This window comes from Saimiri boliviensis, chromosome 8 (assembly GCF_048565385.1).
Source record: "Saimiri boliviensis isolate mSaiBol1 chromosome 8, mSaiBol1.pri, whole genome shotgun sequence".
Taxonomy (NCBI): Eukaryota; Metazoa; Chordata; class Mammalia; order Primates; family Cebidae; genus Saimiri; species Saimiri boliviensis.
Genome location: NC_133456.1, coordinates 104,123,926 through 104,140,315, shown reverse-complemented (window position 1 = coordinate 104,140,315; position 16,390 = coordinate 104,123,926). Strand labels below are relative to the sequence as shown.

The window sequence follows — 16,390 nt, the reverse complement described above, 5'->3', positions numbered from 1 at the left end:
TCCCGACAAGCTCCGCGCGGAGGCTTCCTCGGCTCCTTCGCTGTCGCCGCCGCCGCCGCCGCCGCTCCCGCCGCGGTTGCTGCGGGTGGGTGAGAGGAGTAGCTGTAGCGGACCCTGTAGAGTCAGTCTCTGTTGCTCTTTTCGCCTGAGGAGTCTTCCTTCCTCGGTCGAGCCCTGACTCCGGTGCTGTCGAGGGGGAGTCCCCACGGACACCTCGGCACGCAGCGGAGATGCCTCTCTTTGCCACCAATCCCTTCGATCAGGATGTTGGTAAGTGTTTTCGCCGCTCCCTGCCCGTTCCCCACCGGACTGCACGCTCACCGCCAGCCCATGCCTGCATTCGGGACCCTCGGGCCAGGGCCGAGGAAGCGCTCGCTCTTCCCCTTCCCTCCTTCAGAGCTGGGAGGAGGTTGAGGGCTTGGCGCATCCTCTTTGAAGAAATGGGACTCATCCTGTGAATGGGCCTTGAGTTAGGATTGTAGGTTTCCAAAAAACTACTGAAGGGGTTGGTGTAAAGGGCCTGGAGGAGCAGCTGGTGTAGCATCTGGTGCAGGGACTGTACTTCTGGAAGAACAGCGAAGGGCTTTAGCGTATGTCGGCTAGATTAGGATTATAAACCCTGTACCAAAAGTGCTTGCCTTGACAAATGGTAAACGTCTGGAACTTGCAGAATGTTTTAGGTAAGGTTTCTTAGAGGATTTAAACATCTCTTTGGTAACGGTAACTGAAGGAGGGAGCTCTGGTTAAGGGTAGGCTGTCGAAAATGTTGGGAGCGATGAAGATGAAATACTTGGCAACAGCTGAAAGCAGATTGAGCACCTGAGCTTTTGGGATATCGCTCTCAGGCTAGATTTATACACTTGAAGAAGTATAAAGAAGTGTGGAAGAAGTTATTGAATCTGGAAAGGCGTTTGCAATGCTACATTTTTGTTGTTTTCTGAATCACTGGTATTAGATACTGATCATGTCAATTCAGTAGGTTTGCTTTTTTTTTTTTTTTTTTTTTTCTGACTTGAAGATAATTATGGAAATTTGAGTTTCCAGGGAGAGAATCTTGGTTTAATTTGAACACACCTAGGAACTACCTTGGCACACTAGTGTGAAATAAAAGCAAGCCAAATCCCATCTCCAAATCCTTTGTGGCAGAATTTAATGATTACTGTGGATAAAGACGAACCTTATGAAGTTACTTCATACGTCTTTGTGTATTTTAGTTATGAAAGGTGAATGTTGAATGTTGCTTTTTTAACTCTTCCTTCGAGCTTATATAAGACTAGAAAAGGTTCAGTCCTTACCTCTGCCACTTCTCAGCTCACAGTGAAATCATAGGCAAGTTAAATTCTTTGAGTTCTTGTCTTTAAAGAGGGGAAAATACATCATTCCGTTCTGCGGTTAAATGATATATGTGCAGAGGGCCTACTACAGTCCCTTTCCGTGGTAGGCACTTACTAGATGCTGCCTCTTTTGTTTCAGCTTAAATGAATGTCTTGAATCTTAGCAGTGGACAGAACCTTAGAGATCACTGATAATAATGAATTGAAAAATTCATTTAATTAATTTAATAAGCAGTTAGCACACACTACAGGACACAGCGCTGAGTGATGTAAGAGAGTGATGAACAACCTAGTTGCTGCTCTCAAACAGTTTTACTTCTTACTACATGAATTTCTAGGGCAAATACTTAAAGCAACTTCTTAATGCTTGCTTCTTCGGCCAGGTGTCGTGACTCATGCCTGTAATCCCAGCTCTTTGGGAGGATGAGGCGGAAGGTTCACGAGGTCAGGAGTTGGAAATCAGCCTGGACAATATGGTGAAACCCCCTAAAAATACAAAAATTAGCCAGGCGTGGTGGCACGTTCCTGTAATCCCAGCTACTCAGGAGGCTGAGGAAGGTCAATCGCTTGAACGTGGGGAGCGGAGATTGCAGCGAGCTGAGATCGTGCCGCTGCACTGCAGCCTGGGCAACAAAGCAACACTCTGTCTCCAAAAAAATAAATAAATAAATAAAAACACAACCTGCTCTTTCTATTTACAGCACCTTTGTCTAGTTTTCATGGTCCTGTATAATTTAGTTAGCTACTACCCAATTGCCTTTATATTCTCTGACTTTGTGAACACTTATTTGCATTGGATTCAGGTAAATTTCTTAATGTCAAACCCGTTTCTAGTACCTGTACACCCAGTTCAAACACAGGCACCTTCTTGCCTTTTGCTTACGCTTTCTTTTATCTTTCAACATATCCTTAAGTGTTAAGGCCAATTTAGAATTCAACTTGTTATACCTGAATCATTTCCTGATTACGGTAGCAAAGGGTTTCTCAGTAGCAATGTTATTGACAGTTTGGACCAAATAAATATCTTTGTCATAGGGGTTTGTTCTGTTCAATGTAAGGTTTTCAGCCTTATGCCTGGCATTTGTCCACTAGATGCCACTGGCAGCCAGCACCCACTCATGGTCTTAAAAGTCTCAGGACATTCCTAAATGTCTTGAGGGGGACAAAATACCTCCCAGTTGAGAACCATTACACTAGTCCACACTACTTTCCACCCTTTTACAAAATCCTCTAACTTATTTTAACATTTTTGTTTTTACCAAATTATTAGCATTAAAGATAGTTATATACTATATTTTCCTCCTCAGTGAGTGGATGCTGCCTAGGAGGTGTTTAGTAAATGTTGAGTTGAGATTGTGTCAATTGAGTCTGCCCTCTGAGAGTACACTTCTTCAATGTAGCAGGATTGTTTTGCTCCAGAAAAGCTTACTTTTTTTTTTTTTTTTTTTTTTTTAATGAGACAGAGTTTCCCACGTCTCCCAGGCTGGAATGCAGTGGCACAATCTTGGCCCACTGCAACCTCCGCCTCCTGGTTTCAAGTGATTCTTCTGCCTCAGCCTCCCTAGTGGCTGGGATTATAGGTGCCTGCCACTATACCCAGCTAATTTTTTTATTTTTTATAGAGATGGGCCTACTATGTTGGCTAGGCTGGTCTCGAACTCCTGACCTCAGGTGATCTGTTTGCCTCAGCCTCCCAAAGTTCGGGGATTACAGGTGTGAGCCACTGTGCCCAGCCGAAGAGCTTACTTTTTAAGTTACTCAGGTTTTGGTATTGGACCAGTAGTTCTCTTCTCACAATCCATGTATTGAAATATTATGAAAGGTTTATCTAAGAAGACCCCTCAGAGACTCCCAGTGATAGTCCTTGCACAGAGTCCAGTAAACTTCTATATTATTTTTTAATAGTATAACATATAGAATACAGTGTGTAGAATACACTTAATTTTTTTCACCAAGTCCACCAATGAGAATGTCATGACATTAAATAACTCATTTGATACAATTATTTATCACTTCACACTTGTATACATTTGCACGTCTTCAAAATTATCTTCAGTCTTAATCTGAAGCTGAATCAGAAATTCACTGATTTATATAATATAACATTTTTTATGCAGAGACAAAATGCTCATGATAGTGTTTCCCTTGAAGAAACACTGAAGGATGTTACTGGAATGTGAGCTCTATGAGGACAGGGATTTTTGTTTGATTTGTTCACTCCTGTATCCCTAGTCTGTAGACCAGTGTTTGGGATGCTGAAGAACATTCAGTAAACATTTATGGAATAAATGAATCTCACTCAAGAGTTGAATTTAGTACAAATGTATAGATAACTTATTCCATCAAGTTTTTATTTGAAAGTCTCTAGTGATTTCTACCTTGCCAAATCCAGTGATCACTTTCTAGTCCATTCTTTGTTGATCTCTTAGTCATTCCTCTTTTATATACAGTATTTATTCACGAGATCTCAGGACACCAAACTTTTTCTCGTTTTCTGCTTAGCTCCTTTTTAGTTCTTTTTTTCATCTCCTTTTTGCAACTTCTAAATGTTGAGTGCCCTGGGACTCAGTTCCGGAGCCTCTTCTCCTTCCACTTTTTTTTTCCTTAGAGTATTAGGAAGCAATTTAGCCTAGTGTTAAGAATTCAGACTCTGGGGCCTCACTGCTTGATTCAATCCCAGGTTTGCTGCTTACCAGCAGTGTGATTTTGGGCTAGTTGCTTAGATACTCTGTGTTTCCTTATCTTTAATATGGAATATAAGGGTAATAATAGTTCTTACCGCAGAGAGTTTTTAAGAGGGTTAATATTTGTAAATCACTTAGAAAAATTTCTATACTTTTTATTAAGATTTTAAATAGAACCTAATCTAATTTCTTAGCTTTAGATAGCCTCCGTATTCTGGTGACTCCTGGATTTATGTTCTTACTCTCAGCCTCTTGCCTGAGCTCTTGACCTAGATATCCATCTACTTACTGAGCGTCTCCATTTGGATTCTGCTTAGAGTCTAACATTCAAAAACTCAGTTCTTTGTTCTTTCTCCAGACCTGCTCATTCCTTCATCCTTGCCCTTCTAAGTATACAACATGATTAATATTTCCTGTCACTGAGCTCCAGTGTCTAGGAGTATCATTGATTCTTCTTCTTTCTTCACACTTCACATTGATTCTATCAGCAAGGTATTTTGGCTGTACTTTAAAAATATATCCAGAATCTCATCACCTCTCTGTGGCTCACCGTTGTTACCTTACTTCAGTCATCCTTCTCTCTCTCAGTCTGTGGCAAGAGCCTCCTGGTAGACTTCTTTGTTACCACTCTTACCTCTACAATCAGTTCTCATTTTCAAAGGCCAGTGATCTATTAAAAATGTTAATCTCACTTACCTGCTCAGAGCTCTCTGGTAGCTTCTTATCCTACTTAAAGGGAAATGCAAGTTTTTTTATTGGGACCTGCAATATGTGTGTCTGACGTGATTATGATCTCCAAAGTTACTCTCTTGAATTCCAGGCTTCTTGAGTCTGAACTCTGCAATATCATTCCTGCCTCTGTAGCTATCTTGTGCTCTTTTCTTTGCCTGGGATACTCCTCCTACAGGTGTTTGTAGGTTTGGATATTCATCACACCCATTTAGGACTCTGTTCAAATGTCATTTTCTAAGAGAGGCTTTCCCTATTAACCTTCTATAAAAAAATCTCCATATTGGGCTGGATGCAGTGGCTCACACCCATAATCCCTACACTTTGGGAGGCTGTGGAAGGAGGATTCCTTGAGGCCAGGAATTGGAGACCAATCTGGGCAACGTAGTGAGACCCTATGTCTACAAACAGTAATAAAGTTAGTGGCGTGGTGGTACGTGTCTGCAGTCCCAGCTACTCGGGATGCTGAATCCAGAGGATTGCTTGAACATGGGAGCTCAAGGCTATGGTGAGCTATGACTGCACTGTAGCCTGGGTAAGAGAGTGAGACCCTGTCTTTAAAAATATAAAAAACTGGCCAGGCGCGGTGGCTCCCAGCACTTTGGGAGGCCGAGGTGGGTGGATCACGAGGTCGAGAGATCAAGACCATCCTGGTGAACACGGTGAAACCCCGTCTCTACTAAAAATACAAAACATTAGCTGGGCATGGTGGCACGTGCCTGTAATCCCAGCTACTCGGGAGGCTGAGGCAGGAGAATTGCTTGAACCCAGGAGGCGGAGGTTGCGGTGAGCCGAGATCGCGCCATTGCACTCCAGCCTGGGTAACAAGAGCGAAACTCCGTCTCAAAAAAACAAAAACAAAAACAAAAACAATATATATATATATATATATATATATATATATATATATATAATTAAAAAAAAATTATGTTTACTTCCCCGACTCTGTTTCTTCCATTTTTTTTTTCTTTATGGTACTCGGTTACCTGACATTAATTGATTATCTTTTGTGTGGAATGTAGACTCCGTCAAGATGAGAACTTTTCATTTTTTTCCCTAATACTTTAGGGATATTGTCTGGTACATAGAAAGCACTTAATAATTATTTATCAGATAATGAATTACTGATATTTTTCTAGAACATCAGTCTTGTATTTCTCTTTGGTGTTCTTTTTTCCCTCCAAAACAAATTCATCTGTCAGAAAACTGAAGTTATATTTCTGAGTCTGGCTCTTCATTTATTATTTGGTAATATATTTGTTTGTTTTTAAATCTTTTTTAGATTAATATAGATGGGTTTTTTCCATGTTGGCCAGGCTGATCTTAAACTCCCAGTCTCAAGTCATCTGCCTGCCTCGGCCTCCCAAAGTGCTGGGATTACAGATGTGAGGCACCCAGGCCCAGCCAATTTGCTGGTGTTTTAGTGTTGTAGTTATCTTGACTTGAAACCCAAAAGGCATCTTTGAATCATTTCCCTGCCTCTGCTAAATCATCATATGTCTTTGTTCTATAATAGAATATTTGTGTTCCCAGTCAGACTACTTTTGGCCAGTCCAGATCCTACATACTTGGACATGTTTTTAGTCTGCTTTGCTTAGTCCAGTCAGCCTCATGTATCATACCCAGATGAATCTTTTTTTTTTTTTTTTTTTGAGGCGGAGTTTCACTCTTGTTACCCAGGCTGGAGTGCAATGGCACGATCTCGGCTCACCGCAACCTCCGCCTCCCGGGTTCAGGCAATTCTCCTGCCTCAGTCTCCTGAGTAGCCGGGATTACAGGCACACGCCACCATGCCCAGCCAATTTTTTGTATTTTTAGTAGAAACGGGGTTTCACCATGTTGAACAGGATGGTCTCGAACTCTTGACCTCGTGATCCACCTGCCTCGGCCTCCCAAAGTGCTGGGATTACAGGCTTGAGCCAACGCGCCCGGCCCCAGATGAATCTTAAATGTTAAATGTCACATTCTCCTGAAGTGTGGTTTGTTTTTGGGTTTAAATTGCACCTGCAGCATTTACTATAAGTAAATGGACAGAATATATAGTTGTATAGGTATAGGACCCCTTCGAGTTCACTTTTTACGTTGGTAAATAGGGATAAAAACATCTGTTATATGTTATGATGCTATGAGGATTACTTGTGAAAACACATGACATTCTGACTCTTTACCAGAGTTGAATAGGCTTCAGTTATCTCAAGTTAAGCATGTTAAAACCGTTTGAAACTTTTCTTCTCAGTTATGCTTTTCCTCTGTTTTGATGGTTGGTACCTCATACAAGTCTAGAATTTGGGAGTTGTAAGTTTCTGCATTCTAAACAACAAAAATATCTTGTCTACCCTGTGCCAGATGCCCTCAAGGGTATCTGGTACTGAATATGCCCTCAAGGATTCCAGGTTTGATCCCCATTCTCTCAGATGAGTACAGTAGCCTCCAGCTGTTCTTCCCTGCCTCCAGTCTTTCCCTAGTTGTTTTCCAGGTGGCTGATGGTGATATTTATAAAATGTAAATGTGCATGTGGCTCGTCTGTTTAAAATATTTCTAGAGAATCTACAGCTTTTACAGTACTTTGAACTTTTCAGCAGGATATGTAAGGCTTCTTTGTAACTCTTCCGCCTCACCTTCCACTTTTTTCTTAAAGACGTGTTTCACTCCTTACTGGTTTTGTAACACTGTGCTTTTCAGATGTGAATCCTCTGGCTTGACATACCTTTTTTGTTCATTAATCCTCAGTAGGTTTGTTTTAAGGAGATGATGCATGTAAAGCACTTAGCATGGCACCTGGCATATAGTGAGCAATGGATACATTTTAACTCTTTTTATAATCAAGTTAGAAATAGATACGATGACTACCAGATTCTAAGGTGTGCAGTCAGTTAATGTCACAACAGAGAAATGTGAAAATTCAGAATGCAGGTGTGTTAATGGTCTGATACCCACTGGATTAAGAACTTGTATTCTTTGGTTCTTCTGTTCCTATTGTACCTCTACTCCAGGCTGTTCTTTCTCATGCTTTTAGGTTATCATTTCTGTTTTGCCTTCCTCTCTGAGATGCTTTCATGCTGTTCTTTTGATACCTACTTCTTTATCTGGTTAGCAGAGCTTCAGATTGCTTTTCTTTGCAGATACAGTTTCCAGGAGGATCAGGGACATTAGATGAAACATTTTTGAGGAATCGATTTGCAAAGAGGATAATTTCTTTCAGACTTACTTTTCCTTTGGCTATTTTTAATGAACTCTTCCATCTCCAGGCTGTCTGAATGGCAGTCCTTTCTCCACAGCCTGAATGTGACAGGAAGTCATCCTGTCAGTGTTTCTAACCTCCCCAGCTCTTTCTTTGACACTTGGAGATTTTGAGAAAAATCAAAAGTAGCTGCTTATCAGAAAAAAGTTCTCCAATCTATTGAAAAGACTATTGAAATTCAAATGAGGCTTTGAGTGTGTTTTTTTCTGGGTACTGCTGGGCAGATTTCTCAATCTCCTCATTTTGAGTATTAGTGTAAGGATAATGTCAGGATAAAATGAGATCATTATGAAGCTTTGAATTCTTTAGAAGCAAGTCTGTTATTTTTGTCGCTTTTCCCTTTCCCACAAACTCTGTTTTTGTCTTAGAAAATAAATAGTTTTAACTTCATTTGCTATTCACAGAACCATGTTGTAGGTAGTTTATATTCTTCTGATTAAGAAAAAAAAAAAACTTGTTCTTTTATAAATGAGAAGAATTGTGCTACTGATTTTGATGATTCTGAGGCAGCCGCAATAAATGAAGTGAACAATTTTAGATTTCTGAAGTGGGTTGTATTTCTGATCCATCCATACAAATTTGAGTCAGATGCTGGTCCTATTTATGTGTAGGAAAGTAATGAAGGTAGTTCGTAATATCTGCTGATAACTGTATCTGTTCCTGAGTATATCATTAATACAAGAACTGTAAGATAGTACTCAATTAGTAGGTGATTTATATTTGATCACACAAACTATTAACTTTTTAATAAGTAAGTTTTAATATGCTTAGCTATTACGTTTTAAAATAAGGTGGCATGTTTTAGAATTTAAATGTTTTCTTTTAAAAAATGCACTTAAAAAAAAGCCTGCTGGGCTACCAGTCAGTAAGAATGATGAATTAATTATTAAAATGCACTACAGACCACAGTAATAACATGCTTTCCTTTTCTAAGAGGAAGTAAATGTTAAGCTAAGTGATATTGTTCAGAATGACTTACTCAATATTCTTGGGCTTTGTAGTGGTTGAGAACCTAGGGAGTGGGCTCTGGAACTCCTCAATTAGAGCACTTCCACTTGGGTTTACTGTATATATTGGGTTTCTTTGAAGATAAAGTTCTCTTATAGAGTGTTGAATGATAAATAACTTGACTAGTCTTTGTTTCCTAGGAGAGAGCCTCTAAATCGTTGGAATTTTCTGAGTAATAGGAGCATCTTTGTTGTTTATGATAGGCCCCTGGGATAATATTAGGATAATAGCTTATGCTAATAAGATGACTCAGTGTGAGGGCTGGCCACTCCAGAAAGACTAAACACGTGATTAAAGGATTTGGGCTTTGAGTCATAGGACCTCCTGGGAAGGATAGGGACCTAGAAATTGGGTTCCACTATATGGTCTGTTATTTCATAAATCATAGCTATTTAATGAAACCCCAATAAAAACTCTGAACACTGAAGCTCAGTTGAGCATTCTGGTAGGTGATACACGATGTGGTGATGCACATTGATGTGCTCGGAGGGTGATGAAGCTTCCTAGCACGGAAGCTTTGTTTGGGACCCTCCCAGATCTAGCTTTGTACAGGTGGTTGTTTGTATCTAGGGGCCTGCATTCATGGATTCAAACAACAGTGGATCAAACCTTTTAGAGGAAAAAATACCATATGTCTATACTGAATACATACAGACATTTTTCTTGTCATTAGTCCCTGTACAGTACAATTACTTACATAACATTCACATTGAATTAGATATCATAAGTAATCTAGAGAATTTAAAGTATGTTGGAGGATGTACACAGGCTATATGCAAATACAGTGCCATTTTATATTAGGGACTTGAGCACCCATACAAATTTGATATTTGGTCCATGCATTTTGGTATTTGCGGAAGGTCCTGGAACCAATCCCCCATGTGTACCAAGAGACAACTGTGTATCTCTGTTGGCTGGTCCTGATTTATGTCCTTTATGATAAAACTCTAATTGTAAGTACAGTGCTTTCTGAGTTATGTGAGTTGCTATAGTGAATTAATTGTGAAGGATAGTGGGAACTCTCAGTTTGTATCCAGTTGGTCAGAAGTTCCTGGGGACCCTAGCACTTGTGCCTGAGGTTTGAAGTGAAGGGATTCTTGTGGAGAGCTGTGCCTTTAACCTGTGAAGTCAGTGCTGACTGGGTAGTTAGCATCGGAAGTACACTAGCCCTCTGGGTAGTTACTGCATTGTAAAGGGTTTCTGCATTTGAAAGTTAAGTTTGAAAACCATTAAACCAAGTATTATTTAAGGTCAGTGTGTTACTGTGGCTTTTTGTGGATTCATGTCGCAGGTACAGGAGTAGTCTTAGCATTTTTTGAGCACTTAAGACTAAGAGCATGGTTAATGAAATAATTCCCCAAAGTAAAACTTGTTATTATTTTTAAGGGACTTACAATATATATATATATATATATATATATATATATATTTTTTTTTTGAGATGGAGTTTCGCTCTTGTTACCCAGGCTGGAGTACAATGGCGCGATCTCGGCTCACCGCAACCTCCGCCTCCTGGGTTCAGGCAATTCTCCTGCCTCAGCCTCCTGAGTAGCTGGGATTACAGGCACGTGCCACCATGCCCAGCTAATTTTGTGTATTTTTAGTAGAGATGGGGTTTCACCGTGTTGACCAGGATGGTCTCGATCTCTCGACCTCGTGAACCACCCACCTCGGCCTCCCAAAGTGCTGGGATTACAGGCTTGAGCCACCGCGCCCGGCCGGGACTTACAATATATTATAAAAGCTTGGACAATGATAGGTAAATTTGAGCTAGTTCTCCTCTTTTCCAAGCCACTTTTACATATTGGTGATATATTAATGTTTTTCAAAAAAGTCCAGTTCTTATTGTTTTATTTCCTGTTTAAAACTCTTGGCATTATGATGTTTCTTGAATCAGTACAAACACCTGAGCTAGTATTTTAGGTCTTCATGCTGTTCTCTTATTATTCCAAACTTTCACAAAGTAGTTTGTATTTCAGCCAGCCTAGATTCTTCATTATACTTCTTTTCTTTTTTTCATGACTTTACTTTTTACCTCATTCACTTAATTAGAAACAAATGAATTCATTATTCTGTTCTCTTCTTATTTTCTAAATATATCAGGAAGCCCTATCTGATTATTCTGTATTTTCTTTCCAGGCTCTTTACCTTTCTTTCAAATTGCTCTGCATTATTTGAAACTTGTTCTAGCTTATCTTTAAGTTTATCTGCTGGTGTCATTTCCTTTTTTAGATTGTAAGCTACTTCTGGTATGGGATGGACTGGAAGCTTATTCGATTTTGCTGAATATGTGTTCAAATTTTATAATTGCCTGCAAATAAATCGCTTTATTGAGATCATGAACCGTTTGGATCTTTGTATTTATTCTTATGCAAGGAATTAATTTGTGTGAATAACCTGCTTTTGCTGTCTTCTAGGTTAGAAGATGGTAGAGTAGCTGGGTACTGTACCTAACCAATACCCATTTTGTTTTTACTAGATGCTTATTTTAGTTCTCCAGTGGTAGTGACTCACTATCAGGTGATGCTGTGATATCGAGCAGGTATTAATACACCTTTTTGGTCAGTTGGCTGCTTTCTATTTTCTGCTTTTAAACTCACTTGACCTACTTCGGTTCTTAGGAGTAGGTCAAAATGAGGAAATAAGTGTACTCTCTTGATCTAGGCAGCAGGGCATGGAGGAGAGTATGGGAGCAAGAATTTCATTATCACGTGGTCAAGACTAACCATTACAGATAAGATCTTGGTATGAGTCATTTCTACCCTTCCCTCCACCCATCTCTGGTTAAAAAAATGGAGACTGCTATGGGGGATCTTGGTGATCTTATCTTTCAGCATCTGCCTTTTGAATTGCAGTGCTCCAGCAAGACTGGTTACCCTCTGCTTCTGTATAGGGGTTATTTGGGAATATAATGATTTTTAAAAAGTATTTTTTCCTCCTACATATGTTCTTTTTAAGTTGCTTTTTTCTTTTCTTTCTTTCTTTCTTTCTTTTTTTTTTAATTTTCACATTAGAAGATAGTTTTCAAATAGCTTGCTTGTTTGCCCATGATTAATGCTGGAGAAATCACAAGCACATTGGCAGTTCTGATCATGTGTCTAGGTCTCATTGACTTAACTTCACTGTGGGTTGGTCTGATGGGTCAGTGACTCTGGAATTCTGCCTCCTCCCTTCTCCACCCCAATATTACTGTCTTTAGGTCTCTCCTCTTAGGCTGACATGGAGTCCCCCAGAAAAGAGTCTTCTAATTTCTTGGAGGGTAATGGTTCAAACGTTGAATCAGCCTTGCATACCTGGGATGAATCTTACTTGGTCATGGCATATATAATTCTTTTTTTACATTGTTAGATTCAGTTTGCTGATATTTTTGTTACTGGTGGAAGGTATCCCAGTTACTGGCAGCAAGTCTGTATGGGTCTGCAGCAACCTCAATTCTTGCCTCCTCAGAAGAAAGAATTCAGTTGAGCGGCATAAGGCAGAAAGAGATTGAGGCAAGTTTCAGAGCAGATGTGGAAGTTTATTAAAAAAGCTTTACAGCAGGAAAGAAAGGAAAGTGAGTACACTTGGAAGAGAGTGTGTTAATCTCAGTATATTTTGGGATTTTCCAGCTATCTTTCTGTTAAAGATTACTAGTTTATTCTATTGTAATCATTTTGTGATTTCTTATATTTTTATTTTTTTTTTGAGACGGAGTTTCGCTCTTGTTACCCAGGCTGGAGTGCAATGGCGCGATCTCGGCTCACCGCAACCTCCGCCTCCTGGGTTCAGGCAATTCTCCTGCCTCAGCCTCCTGAGTAGCTGGGATTACAGGCACGTGCCACCATGCCCAGCTAATTTTTTGTATTTTTATTAGAGACGGGGTTTCACTGTGTTGACCAGGATGGTCTCGATCTCTTGACCTTGTGATCCACCCGCCTCGGCCTCCCAAAGTACTGGGATTACAGGCTTGAGCCACCGAGCCCGGAGTGATTTCTATTTTTTAAGATTTGTCTTGGTTTGTTTTATGGCCCAGAAGGTGGTCTGTCTTGGTGAACGCTGCATGTGTCCTTGAGAAGAATGTGTATTCTGTTGTTTTTGGATGAAGTAGTCTATAGATGTCAATTGTCAGTTATACACAGTTGGTTGATGGTAGTGTTGAGTTCAACTATGTCCTTACTGATTTTCTGCTTACCTGACCTGTCCATTTCTGATGGTGGCGTGTTGAAGTGTCCATGTATAATAATGGCTTTTCTGTTTCTCCTTGCAGTTTTATAAATTTTTGCCTTTTGTATTTTGGCATTCTTTTGTTAGGCACATGCTCATTAAAGATTGTTATGTTTTTCTAGAGAATTGACCCCTTACAATGTAATGCTCTTCTTTATCTATGATAACTTTAATTGCTCTGAAATCTAATCTGTCTGAAAATAATATGGCTTTTTCATTTTACAAATTTTAGCATGATATATCTTTCTCCATTTTTTTACCTTTTTGTTTGTTTTTTTCAGACAGGGTCTCTGTCACCCAGGCTGGAGTGCAGTGATGCAGTCTTGGCTCACTGCAACCTCCATCTCCCGGGTTCAAGGGATCCTCCCATCTCAGCCTCCTGAGTGTTCTCAGCTAATGTATTTTTTTTTTTTTGTAGAGACAGGGTTTTGTCATATTGCCCAGGCTGGTCTCAAACTCCTGGGCTCAATTGATCTGGCCACAACAGCCTCCCAAAGTGCTGGGATTACAGACATAAGCCACTGTACCTGGCCTCATCGTTTTACTTTTAATCTCTAGGTGTTTTCATGTCTACAGTGGGTTTCTTTTTTTTTTTTTTTTTTTTTTTGAGACGGAGTTTCGCTCTTGTTACCCAGGCTGGAGTGCAATGGCACGATCTCGGCTCACCGCAACCTCCGCCTCCTGGGCTCAGGCAATTCTCCTGCCTCAGCCTCCTGAGTAGCTTGGATTACAGGCATGTGCCACCATGCCCAGCTACTTTTTTGTATTTTTAGTAGAGACGGGGTTTCACCATGTTGACCAGGATGGTCTCGATCTCTCGACCTTGTGATCCACCCGCCTCGGCCTCCCAAAGTGCTGGGATTACAGGCTTGAGCCACCGCGCCCGGCCTGGGTTTCTTATAGACAGTGTATAGCTGGGTGTTGTTTTTTGATTCAGTCTGACCATAGTGTGTAGTCCATGGACATGTCAAGTGATTATTCAATGCTTGTGTTAATATCTACCATATTTGTTGCTATTTTCTATTCATTGCCCTTGTTCTTTGTTCCCATTTTCTGTTTTACTCTTTTTTTGGCTTTTGTGATTTTTATTAAGCAGTTTACATAAATCCATTTTATCTCCTTTCTTAGTGTATCTGTTATACTTTTTAAAGCACTTTTAGTAATTGCCCAAGAGTTTTCAATATACATTCACAATGAATCCCAAGTCTGCTTTGAGGTAACATTGTAACACTTCATGGCTAGTGCAAATATGTTCTAGTAAATTCGAATGTCTTTAATCCCTCCCATCCCTTGCATCGTTGCTGTCATTCATTCTACTTACATGGAAGCATACATAAGAATATCAGAATATATATAAAATCATAGATAATGAATATGTTGTTGCTGTTATTTTGAATAAACTATTTTCTGTTAGGTTAAGAAGAAAAATAAAAGTTATTTTTGCCTTCAGGAATTCTATCTCTATTCCCTTCCCCTTCCCTTTCTCCTTCTCTTCTCTTTTCTTCCCTTCTCTTTCTCTTGCTCTGTCACCTAAGCTGGACTGCAGTGGCACGATCATAGGTCACTTCAGCCTCAATCTCTTGGGCTCGAGTGAGTGATCCCCCCACTTTAGCCTCCTCAGTAGCTGGGAATACAGGTAAATGCTGCCAGGCCCAGCTAATTATTATTTTTTTTAAGATGACATCTTGCTCTTTTGCCCATAGTGGTCTCCAGCTCCCATCTTCAAGTGATCCTCCTACCTCATCCTCCCAAAATGCTGGGATTAAAGACGTGAGCCACTGTGCCTGGCCTTTAATGCTGTTTTTTTCTTTATGTAGATCCAAGTTTCTGACTTACATCATTTTTCTTCTTTGTGAAGATTTTATTTTAACATTTCTTGCAAGGCAGGTGTATTGCAGTAGATTCCCTCAATTTTTGTTTGAGGAAGTCTTTATTCTTCACTTTTGAAGAATAATTTGTTAGAGTACAAGATAAATAACAGGCAGTTATTTTCTCTGAACACTTAAATGAATACGTTTTTATTTAAGGAGATACATTCAGTCTAAACTTGGTTTTCTTTCCTTCAGTCCCCTCTCCATATTATCAAAAAAACACATGAACAAAACTAGCTAAATGATTAACTTAATTACCTGAAGCATTTTTATAAAGATTTACTAGCAAGTAAATAATCTTCTGATAATGAAAATAATATTTCTTATTTTAGTCTTTCTTTTTGCAGATGGCGGTAGACCTATATATAACTTTTTTATAAAAGAAAAATCAATGCCTTATATTTTATACTAAGAAGCAACTGAATTGTGAATAGGGAAAATAATTGCAAGAGATAATGAGGGTACGTCTCTCTTTTTAAAGATAGACCTGAAAATAAATAGAGTGCTGGCAACTGTTCTGATTTGTTGTTAAGACTTGATGATACTATAGTTTTGTGATTTAAAGGTGATTATATATCTTTTAAAGATTTTAAAAATAATGTTTCTGCAACCCCCTTTACAATCTGCAGAGAAAGCAACCAGCGAGATGAATACTGCTGAGGACTGGGGCCTCATTTTGGATATCTGTGATAAAGTTGGTCAGTCTCGCACTGGGTAAGTATTCAGCGTTTCAAGGGATTTTTATTCTTCCTTTCTGAAAAACATGAAGGGCCAGGTGCAGTGGCTTGCACCTGTAGTCCCAGCTCCTTGGTACGATGAGGTGGGAGGATTGCTCGAGCCTAGGAGTTGGAGGCTGCAGCATGTGATGATTACACACATGAATAGCCAGTGTACTCCAGTCTGGGCAACATAGTGAGACCCCATCTCTTAAAAAAGAAGGATCAGGAGGTAAAATATATTGCCATTAAATTTAGTTTATAAAGAGAATATTTTTATTAGAAAAATTTGAAGAATCATCTCATTTAGGTTATATACCTTTTAACCAGTTAGGGTAACAAACATGACTGGTAAAAAGCTGATACTGTAATCACCCTCCTTCATATTTTCTTCTGGAATCTAGTTTTTTCCACTGATTTTAGAGTCATTAGTGATTTCTTAGTTACCAAGATTCATGGTTGTTTCTCAGTTCTTTCCTCCTTTGTCAGATTTGCAGCATTCCACCTAATCACTTAGGTGGAATTGAAAGAATTTTTTCCTTTCTATTGAAAGATTAAAGGAATAAACTCTTAAACTTTTTGGCATATATTACAGAGCTTTCCA

At 39.5% G+C, this 16,390-nt stretch overlaps 1 protein-coding gene across 3 annotated transcripts in view; it reads left to right on the top strand.

Annotated features, from left to right (window-relative positions):
* The window catches only part of STAM (signal transducing adaptor molecule), a 74,904-nt gene continuing 58,514 nt past the window's right edge, over positions 1-16,390 (top strand). For 2 of the 3 annotated variants that reach the window (XM_074404973.1, XM_074404972.1), the window contains exon 1: positions 15,699-15,784. Coding sequence is in view for 1 of the 3 variants with exons in the window: in XM_003930642.4 (XP_003930691.1) it covers positions 231-270; positions 15,700-15,784 (125 nt within the window). In the remaining 2 variants the exon portion in view is untranslated. Of the gene's footprint in view, positions 271-15,698; positions 15,785-16,390 lie in introns of those variants that run through there. The other variant, XM_003930642.4, reaches the window with a different exon arrangement.